The sequence below is a fragment of the Strix aluco genome, chromosome 4 (assembly GCF_031877795.1).
Source record: "Strix aluco isolate bStrAlu1 chromosome 4, bStrAlu1.hap1, whole genome shotgun sequence".
Taxonomy (NCBI): Eukaryota; Metazoa; Chordata; class Aves; order Strigiformes; family Strigidae; genus Strix; species Strix aluco.
Genome location: NC_133934.1, coordinates 17,220,372 through 17,238,241, shown reverse-complemented (window position 1 = coordinate 17,238,241; position 17,870 = coordinate 17,220,372). Strand labels below are relative to the sequence as shown.

Below are 17,870 nucleotides of genomic sequence, written 5' to 3'. Positions count from 1 at the left end.
AGACAGACCACCTCAGTTGTTTATGCACAGGGTTTTGTTTCCTTCTATTTTAGAGTTGCTGAAAAACATGTAGAAATATTAAATTGGCACTGAGTTACTATGTGGATTTTAGTTGTGTTGGGAAGTATTCATCTATATATAGTTCCATAATCTGTGAGAAATTATCACTTACTAAATAAATCCATGTGCTCAAAATAGTCATTTCTCTTTATTTCAAGACCACTTCAAGTCACTTCTCTTAAAGCTGAGAAAGTACAGCACTATGTGCTTACCACGTAATCTGAAAAGAGGCTGCAGTCTTTGCTGTGAATTGGAAGCCATGTGTCATTCCATTTTGAATGAAGAGTTGAATTTCTTTGCTACATTTGGCAGAACCAAAAGTGTGTGTCTCAACTAAGAAGTGCTGCCTGAGTTCCTTTTCTTTAGGAAAGGGGGAAGTCTGCTACCACTCATAGTTATTCAAAAAAATGCATTAGACTTTGAAGTTGGAAACAGTATTTAATTTCCATGGTGTCTTGTGAAACCCCACATGCCAAGCAGAGGGTGTATTTTTTAAGGGGCTTTTTTACTGTGGTAGGTTGCAGCCACAGTATTGGCAGAAAATGTCCTGGGATCCCACTGAAGGACTTGGTTGATAGGCAGCTTTCAACAGTTTGAATATTGGCTTGCTTAAACTACTTCAGTGAATTTTGTTATAAGTCTTTGCTACTAATGCAAGCAAAGTGTTCTAAGGAACTGTTAAGTACACTTTTTTTTAAAGTAGTAAACTTTACATTTCCACAAGTTTTCGAAATAGGAAGATCTTTTTAATTTGGTTAAATTACCGAACAACAGAGATGTTTACAATGTCCTAATGTTTTCGGCTGTTGGCAAGTCCAGGGAATATTGTCCTGGACAGATATGAGGAATGCAAAATCTTCCAATTATGTGCTGAATGCTCCATATAGATAGCCTAAGGGGAGCATTCAGCACATGTGGCTTAAATGACACTTTTCTTTTTTTAGATTCAGACCCACCGGCTCCTGCTCCTTGTGAAGCCCCAGTGTGCGTTATGCTGGTGACAGCACTCACCACGGAATTCTGCTGGAGCCTGGAGCCGGCATGTAGGGTTTAGGTAAGTCATATTTGGAAAAGCAAGCAACAATATTGTGTGGTGGGTTTTAATGTTTTCTGTCCTGTCAGCTAAGAAACAAGGACTGCTTAAATAAAAAGGAAGGTAAAACCACCATTTTATCTATTAAAACCCTCACAATATTGTGAACAAAAACTTACCAAACTCCGAGCATTCTGTAGTTGGTGTTACTGCACCAGGTGTAATTCCTCAATGGGTCATCACAATGAGCAGGAACCAAATAATGCAGACCACCTTAATTTATAAAATTTAAAAGCCGAAAACAATACCACTGTAAATATCTCTCAAACTGATGGGTGTTTGAACTTCAGATTTATAATAAATTGTCAGCTCATGTTTTTGTTAATTTTATTTCATAAGCGATGCTTAGAGTAGCATGTAGTACAGTTTACTTGAGGCATCCAGTAAAAAATTATTTTAATTCAGCCTTCATATTTTAGGAAACTTCAATAAATGTTGGCTTGAATAAGTTAAAGGACTTCTCTCTCTTCAATATCTTTACCTTTAGAACTCTTAATTAACAAAGCTGAGAAATGACACCAAGTCTAGGTTTACTTATGTCATCCCAAGAACTTATTTTCTAGTTAATAGGTATGGTTCAATATTTGCAGGTACATCATGCGCTTAGTTCTATATTGCCTCCTGTTGTTTTAACACGTTCAAAATTGCAGTAAGAGGAAATATCAGTGGTCTTTATTAAGTAGAGATAATTTTTCATATTTAACTATTTCCATCTGATTGAGTTAGTAAGCAATGAAAGATACCTCTTTTTTTCAGCCTGACACGTGCCTTGTGATACCAAATTTAATTTTTGAAGTGCTATTTTTGATGTCCTATGCAGCTTAGTTCTAAAATTACTGAACTGCAGTGTATAAGCAGGAAGAAGTCTTTCCTTGTAATGCTCTTCAGTTCTACATGCTTGCTGATGAAGGGTTGAGAACTGGTGGAACGCCATGTCACCTTTCTTGCTGTGGTATTGAATTACAAGCTCAGACTGCTGTTGATGTTCCTCCTCTTTTTAGAATTACTGCTAGGTTTTTTTCTTACTTGTGCATATGTTCTTTGGGTTACACTTCAGATGTTTGTAGGTTTTTCAAACTAATTTTCCCTAATTAATTTCCATACTAATTATCAAAGGCTGAAGTTTGAACTGTGCTTGTATGTCTTTCAAGGAAGCATCTAAGATAACACTACATGTTTATATATTGTAAATACTGGTGAAAAGGGGATGGTAACTTTGAGGGGGAAAGTAACTGCTGAGTATACAAAAGGAACAATATCACTGTGAAATCCAGAGTGGAAATGGAATGAGCAAGAGACGGAGAGTGATAAATATGTGAAACATTTTTAGGTTGAGCTGTACTTACGGTGTCATATTCAAGTGTTGGAGAGAAAAACATTGCTTTTAAGGCAGTAAAAAGTTCTTCCTGTTTAGGTGGCTGATCGTCTGTTTTCTTCATTTGGACAAGATATTTTGGATGCTCTTTATTGGACAGCTACAGAACCTAAGGAAAGAAAAAGAGCTCACATAGGTGTGATTCCTCACTTCTTCATGGCAGTGCTCTATGTCTGTATCCTTTTTCTTCAATAAATTGCCAAATTTTCTAAATTAAATTACAGAGTAATTGCTCTGCATTAATTTATTTTAATATATTTGAAAAATTCATAGTATTCCTAAATCAGTGTCCCTTTACTTTCAGGTAAGCAGTACTGCAGGTTTTTTAAATGAATGAAAAAGCCTTTTAACCTGTTTAAAAAAAACCAAAAACCTTCATAATGGTATACCACTGCAGTAGTAGACAGATTTTTTTAAATGTGTAGTAAAATGAAAAACAGTAATTGGATAGTTCATGGAACCTTTGATTTCAGATTTGTATTTGAGTATTTTGGGTCATAGGGTCTTGGAGACAGTGGGGTTTTGTTATTTAGTGGAATGCTGCAAACATCTAGCTTGAGAACATTTTATTCAAATGAAGGGATAAACTAATGAATATTCAGGATGCAGATGAGTTCAGTGTGAAGTAACCTTACTGTGAACTGATGAAAATTATATGTAAAGAGACAGATGTTGTGATGAATTTAGAATTCTTGTACTTACCCCTGTTTTCTCTGAAATCTTTAGTCTAATTCTGAATCTTTCTTTGTCTCAGATTTTTTTCCTTCAGGTTGTATTGCTCTTTCTCATGACTAATGTCATTGGGCTCTTTTAAAACAAGAAAAAATTAACACGTTACAAAGCACTGTGGGTATATTGCATAGGTAAAGTACTGTCTTGCTGTAAATCCAGTTAACAGGGAGATAGAAACTTTTTTGCTAAACTTTGGAAACAAAATAGGAAGTTACAGTTTTGGTGCTGTTCAATACTGTTGTGCGGGGAAATTATTTCCAAATATGCTTCCTTAACCCTGCTATCTAGTCCTGCATGCTATTCTTATAATGGTTCAAGCAACAACCCTTAATGTGGCCTTCAACTCCCACAATAAATCACTGCTTACCATCATGATGTCCAATAACGTAAGTATGTAGCTTTGTTATATAGCTACCCTAATTTTTTTAACATATTTCATCTTTGTGAATCATATGTCTATTTGTATATTATTTGGTTGTCCGATTTGTTTATATCAGTTTTTTTATCAATAAAAAACTAACGAACTGTTTTTAAAAATTGCAGTTTGTTGAAATAAAAGGAAGTGTTTTCAAGAAGTTTGAGAAGAACAATCTTTTTCAAATGTCAAATAGCGGTATGTATAGCTGTGCTAATCAGGTGAAAATGTGAATTGAGAGGCTGATTTTTCTTTTTAATTTATTCATTTGTTTAATATTGTTGTTAAAACAGCTTTACCTTGGTGAATTTGAGCATTCTGACTTGAATTCCTCATCTCCTCTATTACTGTTTGGTTCAGTAGGACAAAACTGGAATTCCACTTCTAGGAATACTGTTTTTGCTTAAATGGCTGGTTTTCATTTGAGGTGCTAAAACAACCTATTGGCTGTGTGCTAAAGTTGTTATTAAATACAAATTTAAGATTTAAGATATGGTATTCAAAATACCCATGCTTCAAAGTGTCTGAAGTGTTCTGATTCCAAAAAGTTGACTTTGTAGTGTGCTATGTTGACATTGATCTTGGAATGCATGTTGTTTGGCAGTTGGGAGAATGGATCTTGAAATACTTTCCCCCTTGCCAAAAAGAATGTAAAGATGAAGTAGCTGGCTTATGAAGGAAATACCAGAGATTACTAACTTTTGACATGCGATCAAGATAGTAGTAGAGGGTACTTAGGAAACGTGTTATGCCTCTGGCACTTCTTAACTGTGTTGCTGCTTAGTATGAAATTTGGGAACTCTTACTCAGTATGTCTACTGAGGAAAAGCTGTTACAGGTGTGCTTTGATGGAGGTTCTTTCTAATACTGGTATCAGCCATCTGAAATATTTGTTGAATTCTTGGTTTCAAAACTAATAGGAAAGATTACACTTTAAGGTTGTACTAGAGCTTCTTTGCTCGTAATATCTTCTGATCTTAGAGCATATTTCTGGTTTTTGTGCATATGACTTTTTTGGTCAAAGCTATTTATATGGGTAAGCAAACAAAATAGAATATATTTTTTCATTCCAACTCCTAGTTTTTTAAATCGGAAAACTCAAATGTTCAATAGGTTAATATAATGTAGCTGCTTATTTAAAAATAATTATTTGGATTTTTTTATCAAGAGTTAAACTTTCAGCAGGCTTGCTTCAGGTTTTGAATTCTGGCTATTGATGTGATTGGTTTTAGGTTTTTTTCAAATTCATCTGCAAACTTCAATGATATTACATGCAAATGTTAAATGGCAATTATTTTGTGATGCTTTGGATGAAAGACTATTTACATAAAATCTTAAAATATATCACATAACAGAAAAATTAGCACTAAATTTTAATCTACCTCATAGAAGTTCTTAAAAACCCAAAAAACTGATTTTCCCAGCTGGGTTGATGTTTATTCTGTGTTAATAGTAAGTATTTTTGTTTCCAAGATTTAAATACTTATATTTTAAAAATTAAATTTATTTAAATTTACAGTGAGAATATCTAAAAGTGATGTTTACTAAAATATTGACAGAAAACATAGATGAGTTTTCTTAAATTTTCTTTCATAAATCACAATACTCCCAGAAAATAGTTGTAAGTATATACCTAACTTTCCTACTTCAGGATGAGGCCTCTTTCTTGATTTTAAGTCTTGAAATAAATGAGGGACTGCTCTTAGAAATGGCTAGTAATTTTCTCCATAAAAAGCACCTGCAATAGTATGGTAGAAGAAATGTATATCAATATTTTATTGCTAGACATTATTATTGAAGACCCGTAATAGCAATATCAGGTCTCTCTTTATCACTTGTTGGAAAAAGTGATGCCATTCATTATACCAGCATTCGTTATACCAGGATGGAAGCAGGTGAGTACACACATAGAAGAGTGCACAAAACAAGCTCATTTATTCCCTTCAAACAGATAACTTTTGCTGGAACACTTCTCAGTATGGTTATAAATAGCAGTGTTTTTCTTCTCATAGATAAATAATGTAAACAGGTTTTTAGGAGAGATTTTCACCTCTTTTGAACTTGAACAGATTTACTGCATCACAGCTTCAGTAAGGATGGATCAGTGCTTCAGTTCATGTATTCTGATAACTTTGTTATCCTTTAAATGTTTTATTTCCTGCAGCTGAAATGGTAGTGCATCTTGCATTGGCATGCTGTGCCAATGCTATATCCTACCCCTAGAACTAAGGCTAGTCTGGTCCTGTGGACTGAGCTTCCAGTTAGCCTTTGGAGTGCCTTGTTGTTGTGACCACATTGGAGAGCCCAGAGAGTTGTAAAGGTTCTGTGATCCCCTCAGGTTAAATTAAGATGAAATGAACCAAGCGACCAATTAAAATGTTTTACTTGTGGTAGGAAACAATTTAAACTTGGAAAAGGATAATAAGTAATGTGGTCTCTTATAAATCTGTAAGGAAAGAAAAGGAAGAGAGAGAAAGAGAGTCAAAGAAATCTGGATCACCACCCCAGATTTCAGTTTGTCTCAGGTCCAGTGATCTTGGGTGGTGGGTGCACACACAGCAAAGTGTTCTGTCATCTTTTTAAGTTCATCTTATCAGTTGATTAGCATACTAGACAGAGGCAGGTATTTCATGAAGTCATTTCCATGAGAGAGTGGGGGGAAGGTGGAGCATGGGTTCTGAGCATGCGTCGAGGGAGAATGGAGTGCACCAACCTACTTGTCCAGTTGAGTCTGTGGTCGTGCTCGCCTCTTACCCGTTTAGCAAGGTCTGCATGGTATTAGGCTTACACAATAGAGCCACAAAGTATTGGGCTTACGCAATAGAGCCAGTGATCAGTGGTCCTTGTGCTTGATGAGAAACATTTGTGCGGGCTACAAGGCTACAGTTCCCCCCTTTGAGACTTATCCAAGGAATCTGACAACGCAGCCTCAAGGGAGTGGGGGACATGAATCCTTTGATACACTCCGCACTTCCTTGGGCAGCATTCCTTACACTAATCACAAAGGTCACAGCTTGTCATTGAGGTTTTCTGCATCGATGAATGTTTGAGGCATTAATTCTTTCAGTTCCTTACACTTGTGCATCCTGGAGCACAATATGCTTAAACTTCATACCTGGAGTGAACTAAATTGCTAAAATAAAGCACTAAATATAGGTTCCTCCATATATTTCCCACCTTTCTCTTGGTTTGTTCCAGCTTTTTCTCAGGTCTGCAGTATCTGCTGTAAGGTAACATGGGAACAGTAGCTGATTAAGCTTAGACAGACTGAATGGATGCTCCCTTGCCCCACCTTTTCTGGGGCTCTGCTCAAAATATTACTGTTGTCTCAAACATGTGGTTTGAATTCTGTCAAAAGGTACTTATTAGTACACAGAAGTTAAATATACTAATTCTTAGGGGGAAGAAAATAAGGTCAATCTCATAGAGGCATCTGAGGAACTTGTCATGAATAGGTAAAACTTCCTTATCTAACATGTTAATCAAAAGAAAAATATGAACTAGGAGAAAAAGAAGATATCAGTGACCTCAAGACTAGACATTGTGTTCCAGAGAGGTTGCTACAAATAGAATTCAAAAGCAAGTAATCTTGTGAATAGAAGTGTGAAAATAGAAATGAACTGTTCCAGTTGTACTTTCTAAGACATGTCTGATACCGTGTATTGAAATACCTTGCAGAACTCTGCATGGTATTGAAGATGCTACATAGCAAGACACCAGGATATGAAGTGCCACTAAGCTACCAGTTTAGATCTGGAAATCGTGAAATCCTTTTCACGTGGCACTGTGCTCAGCACTGGCTTGTGGATAGCAGACTGATGTGTGGCTGTACTATTTTTCCCAATATTTCTGGTTCTGGACTTGGGGTCAGTGGAGTCAGCGATCCTTCTCACCATTGTATAGCCATTTAAAATTCTGCTGTAACAGTTAATTCATTAAAATGTCAGGTCTAAAAGAACTGTGAATCATCTACATAATAACTAATTGAACAGACCATGAGTTATACACTGATTACACGGTTACCTAATAAAACCAAACCTATTATCTTTTAGGTGCAGGAGGTCAACAGAGATCTTGGGGTTTGTATAACTGCTTGAGACTAGCTACAGAATCTGTGATTTCATCCATACAGGCTCCTGCAGCTTTGGTTTGTCAGCTGCAGCAAAACTACTTTTGCATTGTCACCCTGGCTTTTACTGAGAAACTTATGTACGCCCAGGCAATCTAAACACTGTGGCCGTTGGAAAAGACTTCTATACAGGAGACATAAAACTTCATTGAAGCAGGAAGAAATACTTCCCTGAATTTAAATAGTATATTCTCTTTTTTGAATAGATATCTGTAAGCTAATTTTGTAGGAGACCAAAATTGTAAAGAGAAGCTCTTTCGTCATTGTTGAAAGCCCAGCATGCTGCCTTCCTTTATACTTTTAAAGGTCTTATTTTAATTTCAAGCTGTGCTCTAAACTAAATTTTTCACAAAACACAGTTGTACCTCATACGTACATTAGGTGCAGTGCGTTATGTTATTTGCTGTTGGCTGTTTGGCCAGATTATTCCTTGATTTTTAAATATCTCGTCTCAAAATTTTAACATTTCTTCTGAAGCTCTAGGAATTTCAGGTTTTTTCTTTATAATTTCTTTTTTCCTTAATTCTGTTCTTTCTGCTTTGTTCCTGACTTATTGAACAGCCTTTATTTTTACCTTTGGTATCTGGAATTCAGACTGCTTTCTAAATGTGGCTTTAGGCTTCTTAATACCATAATTCTAATCCAGTTGTTGAATTTAAGGATCAGGGATTTGGGGGCAAGAGTACATTTAAGATTGGTGCCTCCTTGATGATTCCTTGTTCAGTCTTTGATCCTTTCTTGTGCTTTGGTCACTTATTAAGAGGTAGTTGTCACCGGAGTTACTTAGAATCTGCTGAGATGTAAACCAAAAAATGTTGTTCCACTTCTTACACACTATGGTTTATAACCAGCTTTTGATCTAAACATATAAACAGTACGATTAACATGGTCAAAATTATTTTTTACTTCCTGATTAAGGATGCCTGCATGATGTGTCAAGGAATCTGGAAGGAAATAACTAGGTGTTCTAAAGACTATTTTCTTCCCAGGAGAGTAGAAGTGCCACTTCTGTTCCTGGGATCTCACTGCCCTTCTTGTTAGTTACCACTGCAAAGTACCCAAGTTCTTCAGAGTTCAGGTCCTTCCTGAAGGAGTTCAGTAATCAATTGTTTGGGATATTGGCTAATTAATTACACTAGTCCATACTAGATGCAGTGTTGTCCTAAGAACATCCTTTATTTCCAATCATATGCATTTCTGTAGTATTTACATGCTTTTTAAAAGTGATGATACCTTCTGACACATTAGCAATTAAACTTCAGATTTCTCTTACTATCGGTCCTTTAAACTGAATGACTCCATTTTCCAGAAGGATTTATAGAAGTTCAGAATGTGTCATTAATGTGGGTATAGAATTCCACTCAAAATGGAATGGCAGGGTTGATGTAAGTGGGGTGAAAGTATTTAAAATCTGATTTGGCTATGTGCAATCCTTTTTTGGGCTTTACTTCAGAGAACCTACAGAGAAAAGTACATCTTGCTTTTTTCCCCTATTGCATTTATGGCAATATGCATATTACTGGCTTTGAAATAAACATTTGCCACCTCTATTCGTATGACAACCCTAATAGGCACACATGACTTACCTTCATGGAAGAAGGTATATTGTGGTTAGATTTTGACACATGACCACCAAATTCTGATGTACTAAGTCTTGGAATGTCCAATTCTTCCTTTCCCTTTCCAATATACTGAAATAAATATTTTAAAGCAAACTGGAAAAACTTAATCATATAGTCTAAATAGTGTATATGTGGGGAGTATATAGTATGATGTGCAGCTAGGCTTCAGGGCCAGCCCTATTAAGAGTAGAGATTAAACATGGTATTAGCATGCAGTCTATGCATGGTATGTGCTGACAAGAGACCAGTCGGCGTGATAAGTATATTTGAATTAGTGGTAGATGTCAGTTCTTTAACATTTAGGAGCATAAACAGTGAGAAAGTAAACTTCTTAATCATGTGCTTCTGGAGGTAGCTGAAGACCATTTAAAATGGCCTCAGCCTGTTGTTTTGGCTGTCATTTAACCCTGTCTTAAAATGGAAAGGGTTATTAAAGCTGTACTGTATTCTAACTGAAAAATAGTTTGTGATATGTTTGTCACCAACATTTTGTGGGATATGTTCGAATGGCTTATATCAGTGTTACTAAGGGTTGTCATGATGGAGAATGAAGAACAGAGATCCCTTTTTCTTCCCACTTTACTCTTTGTCATGCTAAAGCAGAATAGAGACACTTCCTTTTGCCAGTACCCGCACTCTCTATAACTGATCACTAACCCTGGTGGCTTGTCACTTCCCCCAGATTCACGAATACAGTAATTCACTTTCCCTTTGTTCTTCAAGAGCATGATGTCTGTATGTGTGAATTTAGGGATGTAGCCTCACTTGTTCTATAGTTCACCACATCATCTGAGAACTGGCAATACATGGTACAGGAAATTCTCCTCACCTGTTTAAAAAAAGTACACATACAACATCAAATAAATTCATAATAAATGATGAAATATTATTGGTGCATATTTTGTATTCTGAAATTTTAATTGGGATTTAAGACTGATTACCACTGGTTGGTTTGGATTTCTGAAGCTTGTCCTTGCGGGTGGGAAATGAAATTGGTTTCTGAATCATTTGGGTTTACTGTTGAAGCTGCTGTAAAATGCCCTTTCTCCCTTGCTTGTGCCTCTGACAATCAGTTGATGAGAGGGATGAGGATGAAGCAGAGCAGCTTCACTCATTCCTCTTACTCCAAGCAGCCTTGAACAGCTGTGGCAGCAGAGATAACAGATTAGAAGGGAGGCCAGTGAGAACAGGAAAAATAAGCAGGGGGGAAAAATAGGTGTCAGCCTGTCATCCAGTCTCAGAAATAAGTGGGGGGAAAAATGTTTATTATTACAACATAAGAGGAAATTTAAGCCAAAGATGTCCCTTCTCAATTTAATCTTGTTGACTGGTGAGCTAATATATATTGAGTAAGTAATAAATGTCTGAAGGATTGGCTCGGGACATGCTTTAATGTTTAAGCCTGAATTAAGGTCCTTCCCACTTGAGAATTTCTATCTGTACAGGCCTTCCTGGGATCTGTGTGTTGTCTTACACGTTGCTGATCAGTGATGTGTTGTGGCAGTGTGGAAGTATGCAACATGGGAAATAGAAGATGAAACCTCTTTGAGATTTTGGGCAAAAGTCTGAAAACTCAGTGATTATTTTCCAGTCACTAATGGGTGTGGTAGAGAATATAGATCAAGGAATGCTAGACTGCATGTTAATCCACTGGTGGCAGTGCCAAGTGATATCTCATAACTAGATTTATCAGAAAATACTGTATTCTGGTAATTTGGGCAGTATTTGGTGAATTCAGAAGCATAGAAGAACATACTTGACTTGTTGAAGTGTTACTGGCAGGAAACCAAAAAATTAGGGTTAGGACTTCACCTATGTCCTGTTTTTTCTGGTATTTAAACTTATTTTACTGAAGGATTTGTTTGTTTCTTCCCCCATACATATGCCATTGTTCTGGTTTGGAAACTTGTGCTTCCTCTGACCCTTCCCCAGACCATACTGAGAGATGAGTTTATGTATCCCAAAATGTGCCTTTTTACATGTGTGCATGCAATCTCATTCATCTTGAATTTTGTGTGCTTTTCATTCCCCTCTCCTGGAGGAGTTGTTCTTTTCTTTTAGCTCCCTTCCTTCAGGCTTGCCGATATTTTGAAACTTCTTTTTTTAAATGAGGGATATAGAGTGACATAATATAGAATAATACTAGAATATAGTAACTGCAGCCGTGAACATTGTCGTTGGTCTGTAGTCAGTTAAGATGATGGAAGCTGCTGAGACAAGTCAAAGCCAAATTTTTTTGGCCAGCTTAATCCTTGCGTGTTCATCTGAACATTTCTATCTCTTGTGTCCTAAAACCAGTAGGTAGAATCCCACCGAATATTTGAGGTGCTTCAGGAAATTAATCTTTTGGATTTGGAGATTACTTGCCCACAAAGAAATTGGTCATGGTTATTAACAGGTGTCACAGGCAATAACAGTATCTTCACAGATTTTCCTAATAGTTATGTCTTCTAAAAAGACTTCTTCAGGCTTGCTAATCTGTGGTGACATTACATTTTAGGTTTTACTGCACTTCTCAATAATACAATTTCAGGGAGGTTTTTTAATATGTTAAAAACTGTGATGCTTCCTGAAGCAAGCTGTACGGGTCATTTCTGGAGATAGGGCATCAAACTAGGAAATTAGGCTCTGCCTAGTCTGGGAGGACAAGTCATAGGACTCCGTCTCAAGTTGGACTGCTTTTGTGTTACAGTTCTTACAGTTTTGATAACAGAGCTGATGTATCCTGCTGTTTGCTTTTAAGGTGGCAATGTGAAAGACTAGTAGGAACCTTCTAAATAAGGTGTAATAGTTGTCTTGAAACACTTTTATTTTTTTCCCCTACTATTGGACCCAGTATATCTTGGGTATCTGTGATCTGTAGAAAATAAAATTTGCCTTGCTAATAACTTGAAATGACAAACAGGTGTATTGTCTTCATTTTTGCACCAGGAGGGGGTGATTCTTTTTGAATCCCACAAGAAATGCACAAACTTTATCAAGAAAGATGACTTTTATTAACATATTAGAAAAGGTGACAGCAAGTCATAACTTAAGTCTGTTCTGATGCTGAGAACCCCAGGTTGATGTAGCATTGGATGAACCTGCAGTTACGCCACAGTACAGTGCAGAGATCCTGTCCATAGTGAGATACCCAGCATCTCTTCCCCTAAAATCTGTCAAATAATTTGTGGAAAAGATTGTCTAATCCAAGACTTAATAAATGATAGAACCTCAGAATGAGTAGATAACATTTATTTGCATACATAGGTTCTTTGGAGTTGATGGCTTTTTTTTTTAACTAGATATAAAGGAGAGGTTCACCAATTACGTGCTGCTACTAATTGTATGTCTAAGAAATATGGAACAGTTCTCATGGAATCCAGGTGAGTAAACTAGTAAAAAATTAAATACAAAATGACATTCCTGTGCTGACAACTGTATCTCTTGCTTCTTTCCTTGATCTGAAAGATAAGGGTAACCAGGACATTTAATTGAGGAATCTTCATTTGTCACATACCTGAGATTCTTGTTTTTCGATTTCTGGCTTTTTTGTAAGAGTGACTCTATATCCTTTCTACTAAAAGTATATGCTGTAATGCTACTAACATGCATTTATGTTTCAAGTAGTGTCTTCTCAGCCCTTTTCTTTCCTTGGAGTACATTGAGGATGAAGGATCCCCTAGAGAATTTTATTTTGTGAGGCTAGTGAGATTGAAGTTTGATAGAAGATTATGTGAAAATTTCCATTCATATTTTAATATTGATTATGCTTAGAATTTTAATACCATATTGAATAAATATTGAGCAAAATTTGGATTTTACTTTATCAAAACTTTGTTTTAATAATTTTGAGCCCTGAGCTGTGTGGTATATTTTGCTTGAATGTTACCAGTCCACCTGAATTTTACCTTAAGCATCTAAAACTGCAGGAGCTCTGTCTATTCCTCATACACACTGAACACCTATATAATATGTGCAAAGATTGTCTTCCTTGTAGAGATAAAGCTTTACGAAGTAAAGGCTTTGGAACCTGATCCTGTGGCGTGATTGTATAGTATAGCAATGGACTAAGCAAGGACTTGCACAATACATGCTGAGTGGTGATGCAGAGTTACACACTCTTCAGGCTCTTGAAGATTTTTCACTGTTGAGCAAAAGTGTTGTAATTTTTGGTTTGTATACTGGCATCAAATTAATCAGCCTAACTTGTTTCTTCCCAACCTTCAGATCATCTTTGGGTGTTATTCCCAGATGTTTGCATGGTGGTTGCTTCAGAAATTGCGGTGGATATTGTGAAACATGCCTTTATAACAAAATTCAATGACATCACAGCAGATGTAGGTATCCTGTTTGAAATGCTGAGTGCTATTTTAAGTTGTTTATTTTGTTCATATATTTTAAAATATTAAAATTGATTCCAGTGCAGAAAATCTGAAAATTGTTGTTTTCATACATAGGATATCATTTGGGAAAGCTTGGTAATTTCCTGATACAGTATGCTTCTGAGGGTCTTTATAATGTGGAACAAACACCTCTGCCTCTAAATAGGTAGTTCCAGATCCATAAATTGTTGAAAGTGTTGTGTAACAGTTCATGTAATAACTGCAGTTTGCATAACTGGCAGATCATTTTGTGAGGTGACCACTGGTTAAATTGACAGAAGGTTACTTGTTCTACAGTCTAGACAGAGCTTGTACTTTTTCCTAACAGAATGGATTGTAGGTTAAAATTCAGACTTTAGGAAAAATAGATGGAATCTGAAATCAGAGATAGATTTTTCCACTGTCCCTGGAGCAGTAATTTGAAGTAGTTTCCCACTCCTGAAATTTCTTAGGCTGTATATATTATGCAGTCCTTCTTTTAAAGTAGTAGATGAGATTACTTTTTGTATGTTGTGCATGATACGTTGGCCATTTGTCTTGCATGTTGTGTGAATTCAAATACACTTGATATATTTGTGAGAGATGAATTAGCGTTTTTTGCACTATTAAAACCACTTTTCAGGAAACAAGATCAGAACTTGGAAGTGCTATCTTTTTCTAAAGTACCTACATTTTACGATATAGAAACAAGTCTAATAGGTGTACTTAATAAGCTCCCTCATGCTGGAGGCATTTATGTATGCCCTACTTTCATATAGAGAGTGTGGAAAAGAGCAATAATGAAGTCATGCTAGCCAAAGCTGTAGCATGCTTCAGTGTGCTGAAACAGCTGGAGGATAGGGGTAGTGAGTGACAATTTTGCAAGGTTCATTTAACAAACTTTGTATTTTTTGTATGAAGTTCTGAAGATTTATTGTTGCTAGGTCATACTTTTTTCAGAAGTTTTGAACACCTGCAGTGCAAGTTGCCCTGCCACTTTTCCTTAAAATAGATGCTTTTCTGTCTTAATATGCAGAACTGTTTTAAAGAGGAAGAAAAGCTTCATTCATCTTCTGATACAATTTGCTTTTTTCATGAGATCACTTGCTTGGTATAAAAATAAGCTCTCTCATTTGTTTAATTTGATCCCAGTGCTACCTTTCATGTAGCTTAATGCAAATTATGAACTGTAGGAACAAAGTAAACATGTTTTCTTTTACTTCGTGTTTCTGATGATCCTCAAATTCAGTAAATGCTTTATAAAGTCTCATTCAATTCCTAAAACATAGCATAGTCTTGTTTGTTTTATATATGTATATATATGCAAGTTACTCTGTAGAGGCTCATCTGTTGAAGGGTGCAATTAGACCTCAGAAAAACTGGCTTTGACTACATCAGTTTGTGCATAAGTGTGTATAATATTTTTACAGAAATATTTTATTAATATCTCTGCTTCTGTAAAATGTGATAACAAATTAATCACACATCTGATGTGCTGGATTTTTTCCAGGTCTACAGTGAATACAGAGCCAGTCTTGCATTTGACCTTGTTAGCAGTCGACAGAAAAATGTAAGCCTGAAAATGAAGGTGTTTTCTTGTATTAACTAACATAATTGTTACCGGGGTGGGGGGGCGGATATTGAAACAAATAGTTAAAGAAATACATACAGAACTGTTACAGTCCTACAGCGCTGAAAATCTCTGCTTTTTTAATGAGAGATAACAGGAATGTTTCCTTGTGATTTATATTCCTGGTTTTATCCAGTTGTTCAGGTCAGTTTGGGCTTTATTTAATACATTGTTGAGAAGTCTCTTCCAAAGACACTTATAGTCAGGGGACAGTTGTAACGATTTTGACATTTTTGAGATATCTGGGAAGTAAGCTTAGCAAGATGTTCTTGAGATAATTTATAACTACTGTTCTTTTCTGTTTGTTTTAACTGTGTTGGATCAAAAGTATTCATTAAGAATTTATATTAATTTCTTCACAGCATGTACAGATGTATAGGGATGTTTTTGTCATGCATGTTACTGTTGTGGCATGGGTATTTACAGAACGCACAGACTGTGTTTTTTCATTAGTACTGTTTTTGGAAGACAATTTACAGCACATCTTTCCTGCATGAGTCTCTTCAGTATTACTGAGTGCTCCGGATGAGTGTTCTAACTATTAAATGAAATTTATAATAAAAATTTATGTAGTTTTCTTGGGCATGTTTAACAGCTATTGCTAGGAATGCAGTAGTTATACCTCGTAAAGAAGTTAAGACATCTTCAATTACAAATAATTATTAATAATTTGTTAATCAAAAAAAACATTAGTTTGAAAAATCCATTACTTTTCCTAAGGATCTTTTGTGGAAAATGAGGTAGCATCATATAGGTACTAACTTTGGCATGACATTCCATACTGCATGAAAGCTGTCATGCAAAGTAGTTGTGTTTTGAGAGTTCAAATGTAAACATATTTTCAAAATTACTTTAACACCTTGAGGCTAATTATAGATGCTTGTAGAATGATTTAAAATTGCTAGTGTGATGGATAATTGTTCTTTTATCCCTGTTATAGGTTTTTCTGTACAGTATTTGAGGATCAAAGTCAAATTAATACAAAAAGATCTCTAAGCTGGTAACAACGTACAGATGAAATATCATAGCGTGTTTGGATTCAGTGTCCTAATTGCTCTCGATTTAGATATTTGTATTATACTCCAGTTTCTCTTGATTTAGAGCACTGAAGCTAATCTTACTGGTCATGGTAGTATTACATTTTTGTCTGAGAGTACAGCTATCTGCATTTGAATTTCAGAATGTGAATAGGTCAATTATACCAGCATAGTGTTTGTTAGCAGAGATTGATTCTTATCTAGAGAGTGTGCCAAGCTAAAATAAGCTCATTCCTTTGCATAAATAGTTCATTATTCTTCCTCTTTTTTTCCTAGGCATATACAGATTATAGCGATTCAGTTTCCAGAAGAATGGGTTTTATTCCTCTTCCACTGGCTGTTTTAGTAAGTTGGATCTTTCCTATCAGTTTCCTATCAATAAGATCTCACTTTGAGAATATATGCCTATGACATAGGTGGCTCATTTTGATGTTTTGAGGATGAAATGATCACCTAAAGTAACTAAAATGATGCTGCAAGGTTAAGTTAGCATTCAGTATAACCGATATCACATACTAATTATGACTTCGAATGTGTTAGTGTTTATCAGCCTTTCCTAGAAAATTGAATATATATATTATAGATTTTATAAGCACTTGAATTGTAGCAGTGGAGTTAAACTACATCTGTGCTTATTAAACATTTATTCCTTTTAGCAATTATCCATTCATTCATTCGGAATAGTCAAAGCAGCTGGTTGCCAGAAGGTTAGCAGTAGTGTACTATTTTTCGGGGGAGTTTTCATAGGAGTCCTTGTGGTTGTCCCTGTAATGGTATATGTTTTATGACTAAGTTTTCTTTTCTATGCAGCACTGAGCTTCTGAGCTGTTGTAGAATACATGATTCTGAAATAGTTGACCCTGTTACATGGATGTGCTGCTATAAAATGAATCACTTCATTATTGGAATTGTGTCCACATGCTGTCTGTTTTGAATTAACTATTGCAGAAAGTTTTCTGTAAATAGGTTCTCTGACTTTCCCCATACACACATGTAGACAAGCAGCAGTTATCATCATAGTGGGAATGTGGCCTTGCTTTGCCAGCAAAGATGCTAAGTCATAATTTTCCTGGAAGAATTTCAATATGAATTAACTTTCAAATATAACATTCTCCCATGAAGATGGGGAAAAATACTATGGACAGACTTTGCCTAGTGTTTATCCAGGATTTAAAAAAAACAACCAAACAAATCCCCAACAAAAAACCAAAACAACTATGATCATAGTCATGATTTCTTTTATAAGTAGGTAAAGTACATCCAATCAGAATTTGATTGAAATGCTTTTTTTTCAAGTTATGATATCCCAGATATTAATAGGTTTAAACCAAACTGAAGTGCTTTGCTAACTTGGAACCCTAACTGTGAAATACTGAAGTAAAACTGAGATTTCAGGATTATTTGTGCTGAAACTTGTGATTCACATGCCTAGTC

General features: G+C 35.7%; 1 protein-coding gene across 16 annotated transcripts in view; it reads left to right on the top strand.

Moving 5' to 3' along the window:
- Positions 1-17,870, top strand: part of TAPT1 (transmembrane anterior posterior transformation 1) — a 50,630-nt gene that overhangs the window by 23,521 nt on the left and 9,239 nt on the right. For all 16 annotated transcript variants that reach the window (XR_012623040.1, XM_074822186.1, XM_074822184.1 and 13 more), the window contains 7 exons: positions 2,568-2,703; positions 3,549-3,646; positions 3,804-3,873; positions 12,711-12,791; positions 13,636-13,745; positions 15,280-15,339; positions 16,713-16,781. Coding sequence is in view for 15 of the 16 variants with exons in the window: in XM_074822186.1 (XP_074678287.1) it covers positions 2,568-2,703; positions 3,549-3,646; positions 3,804-3,873; positions 12,711-12,791; positions 13,636-13,745; positions 15,280-15,339; positions 16,713-16,781 (624 nt within the window). In the remaining variant the exon portion in view is untranslated. The remainder of the gene's footprint in view (positions 1-2,567; positions 2,704-3,548; positions 3,647-3,803; positions 3,874-12,710; positions 12,792-13,635; positions 13,746-15,279; positions 15,340-16,712; positions 16,782-17,870) is intronic.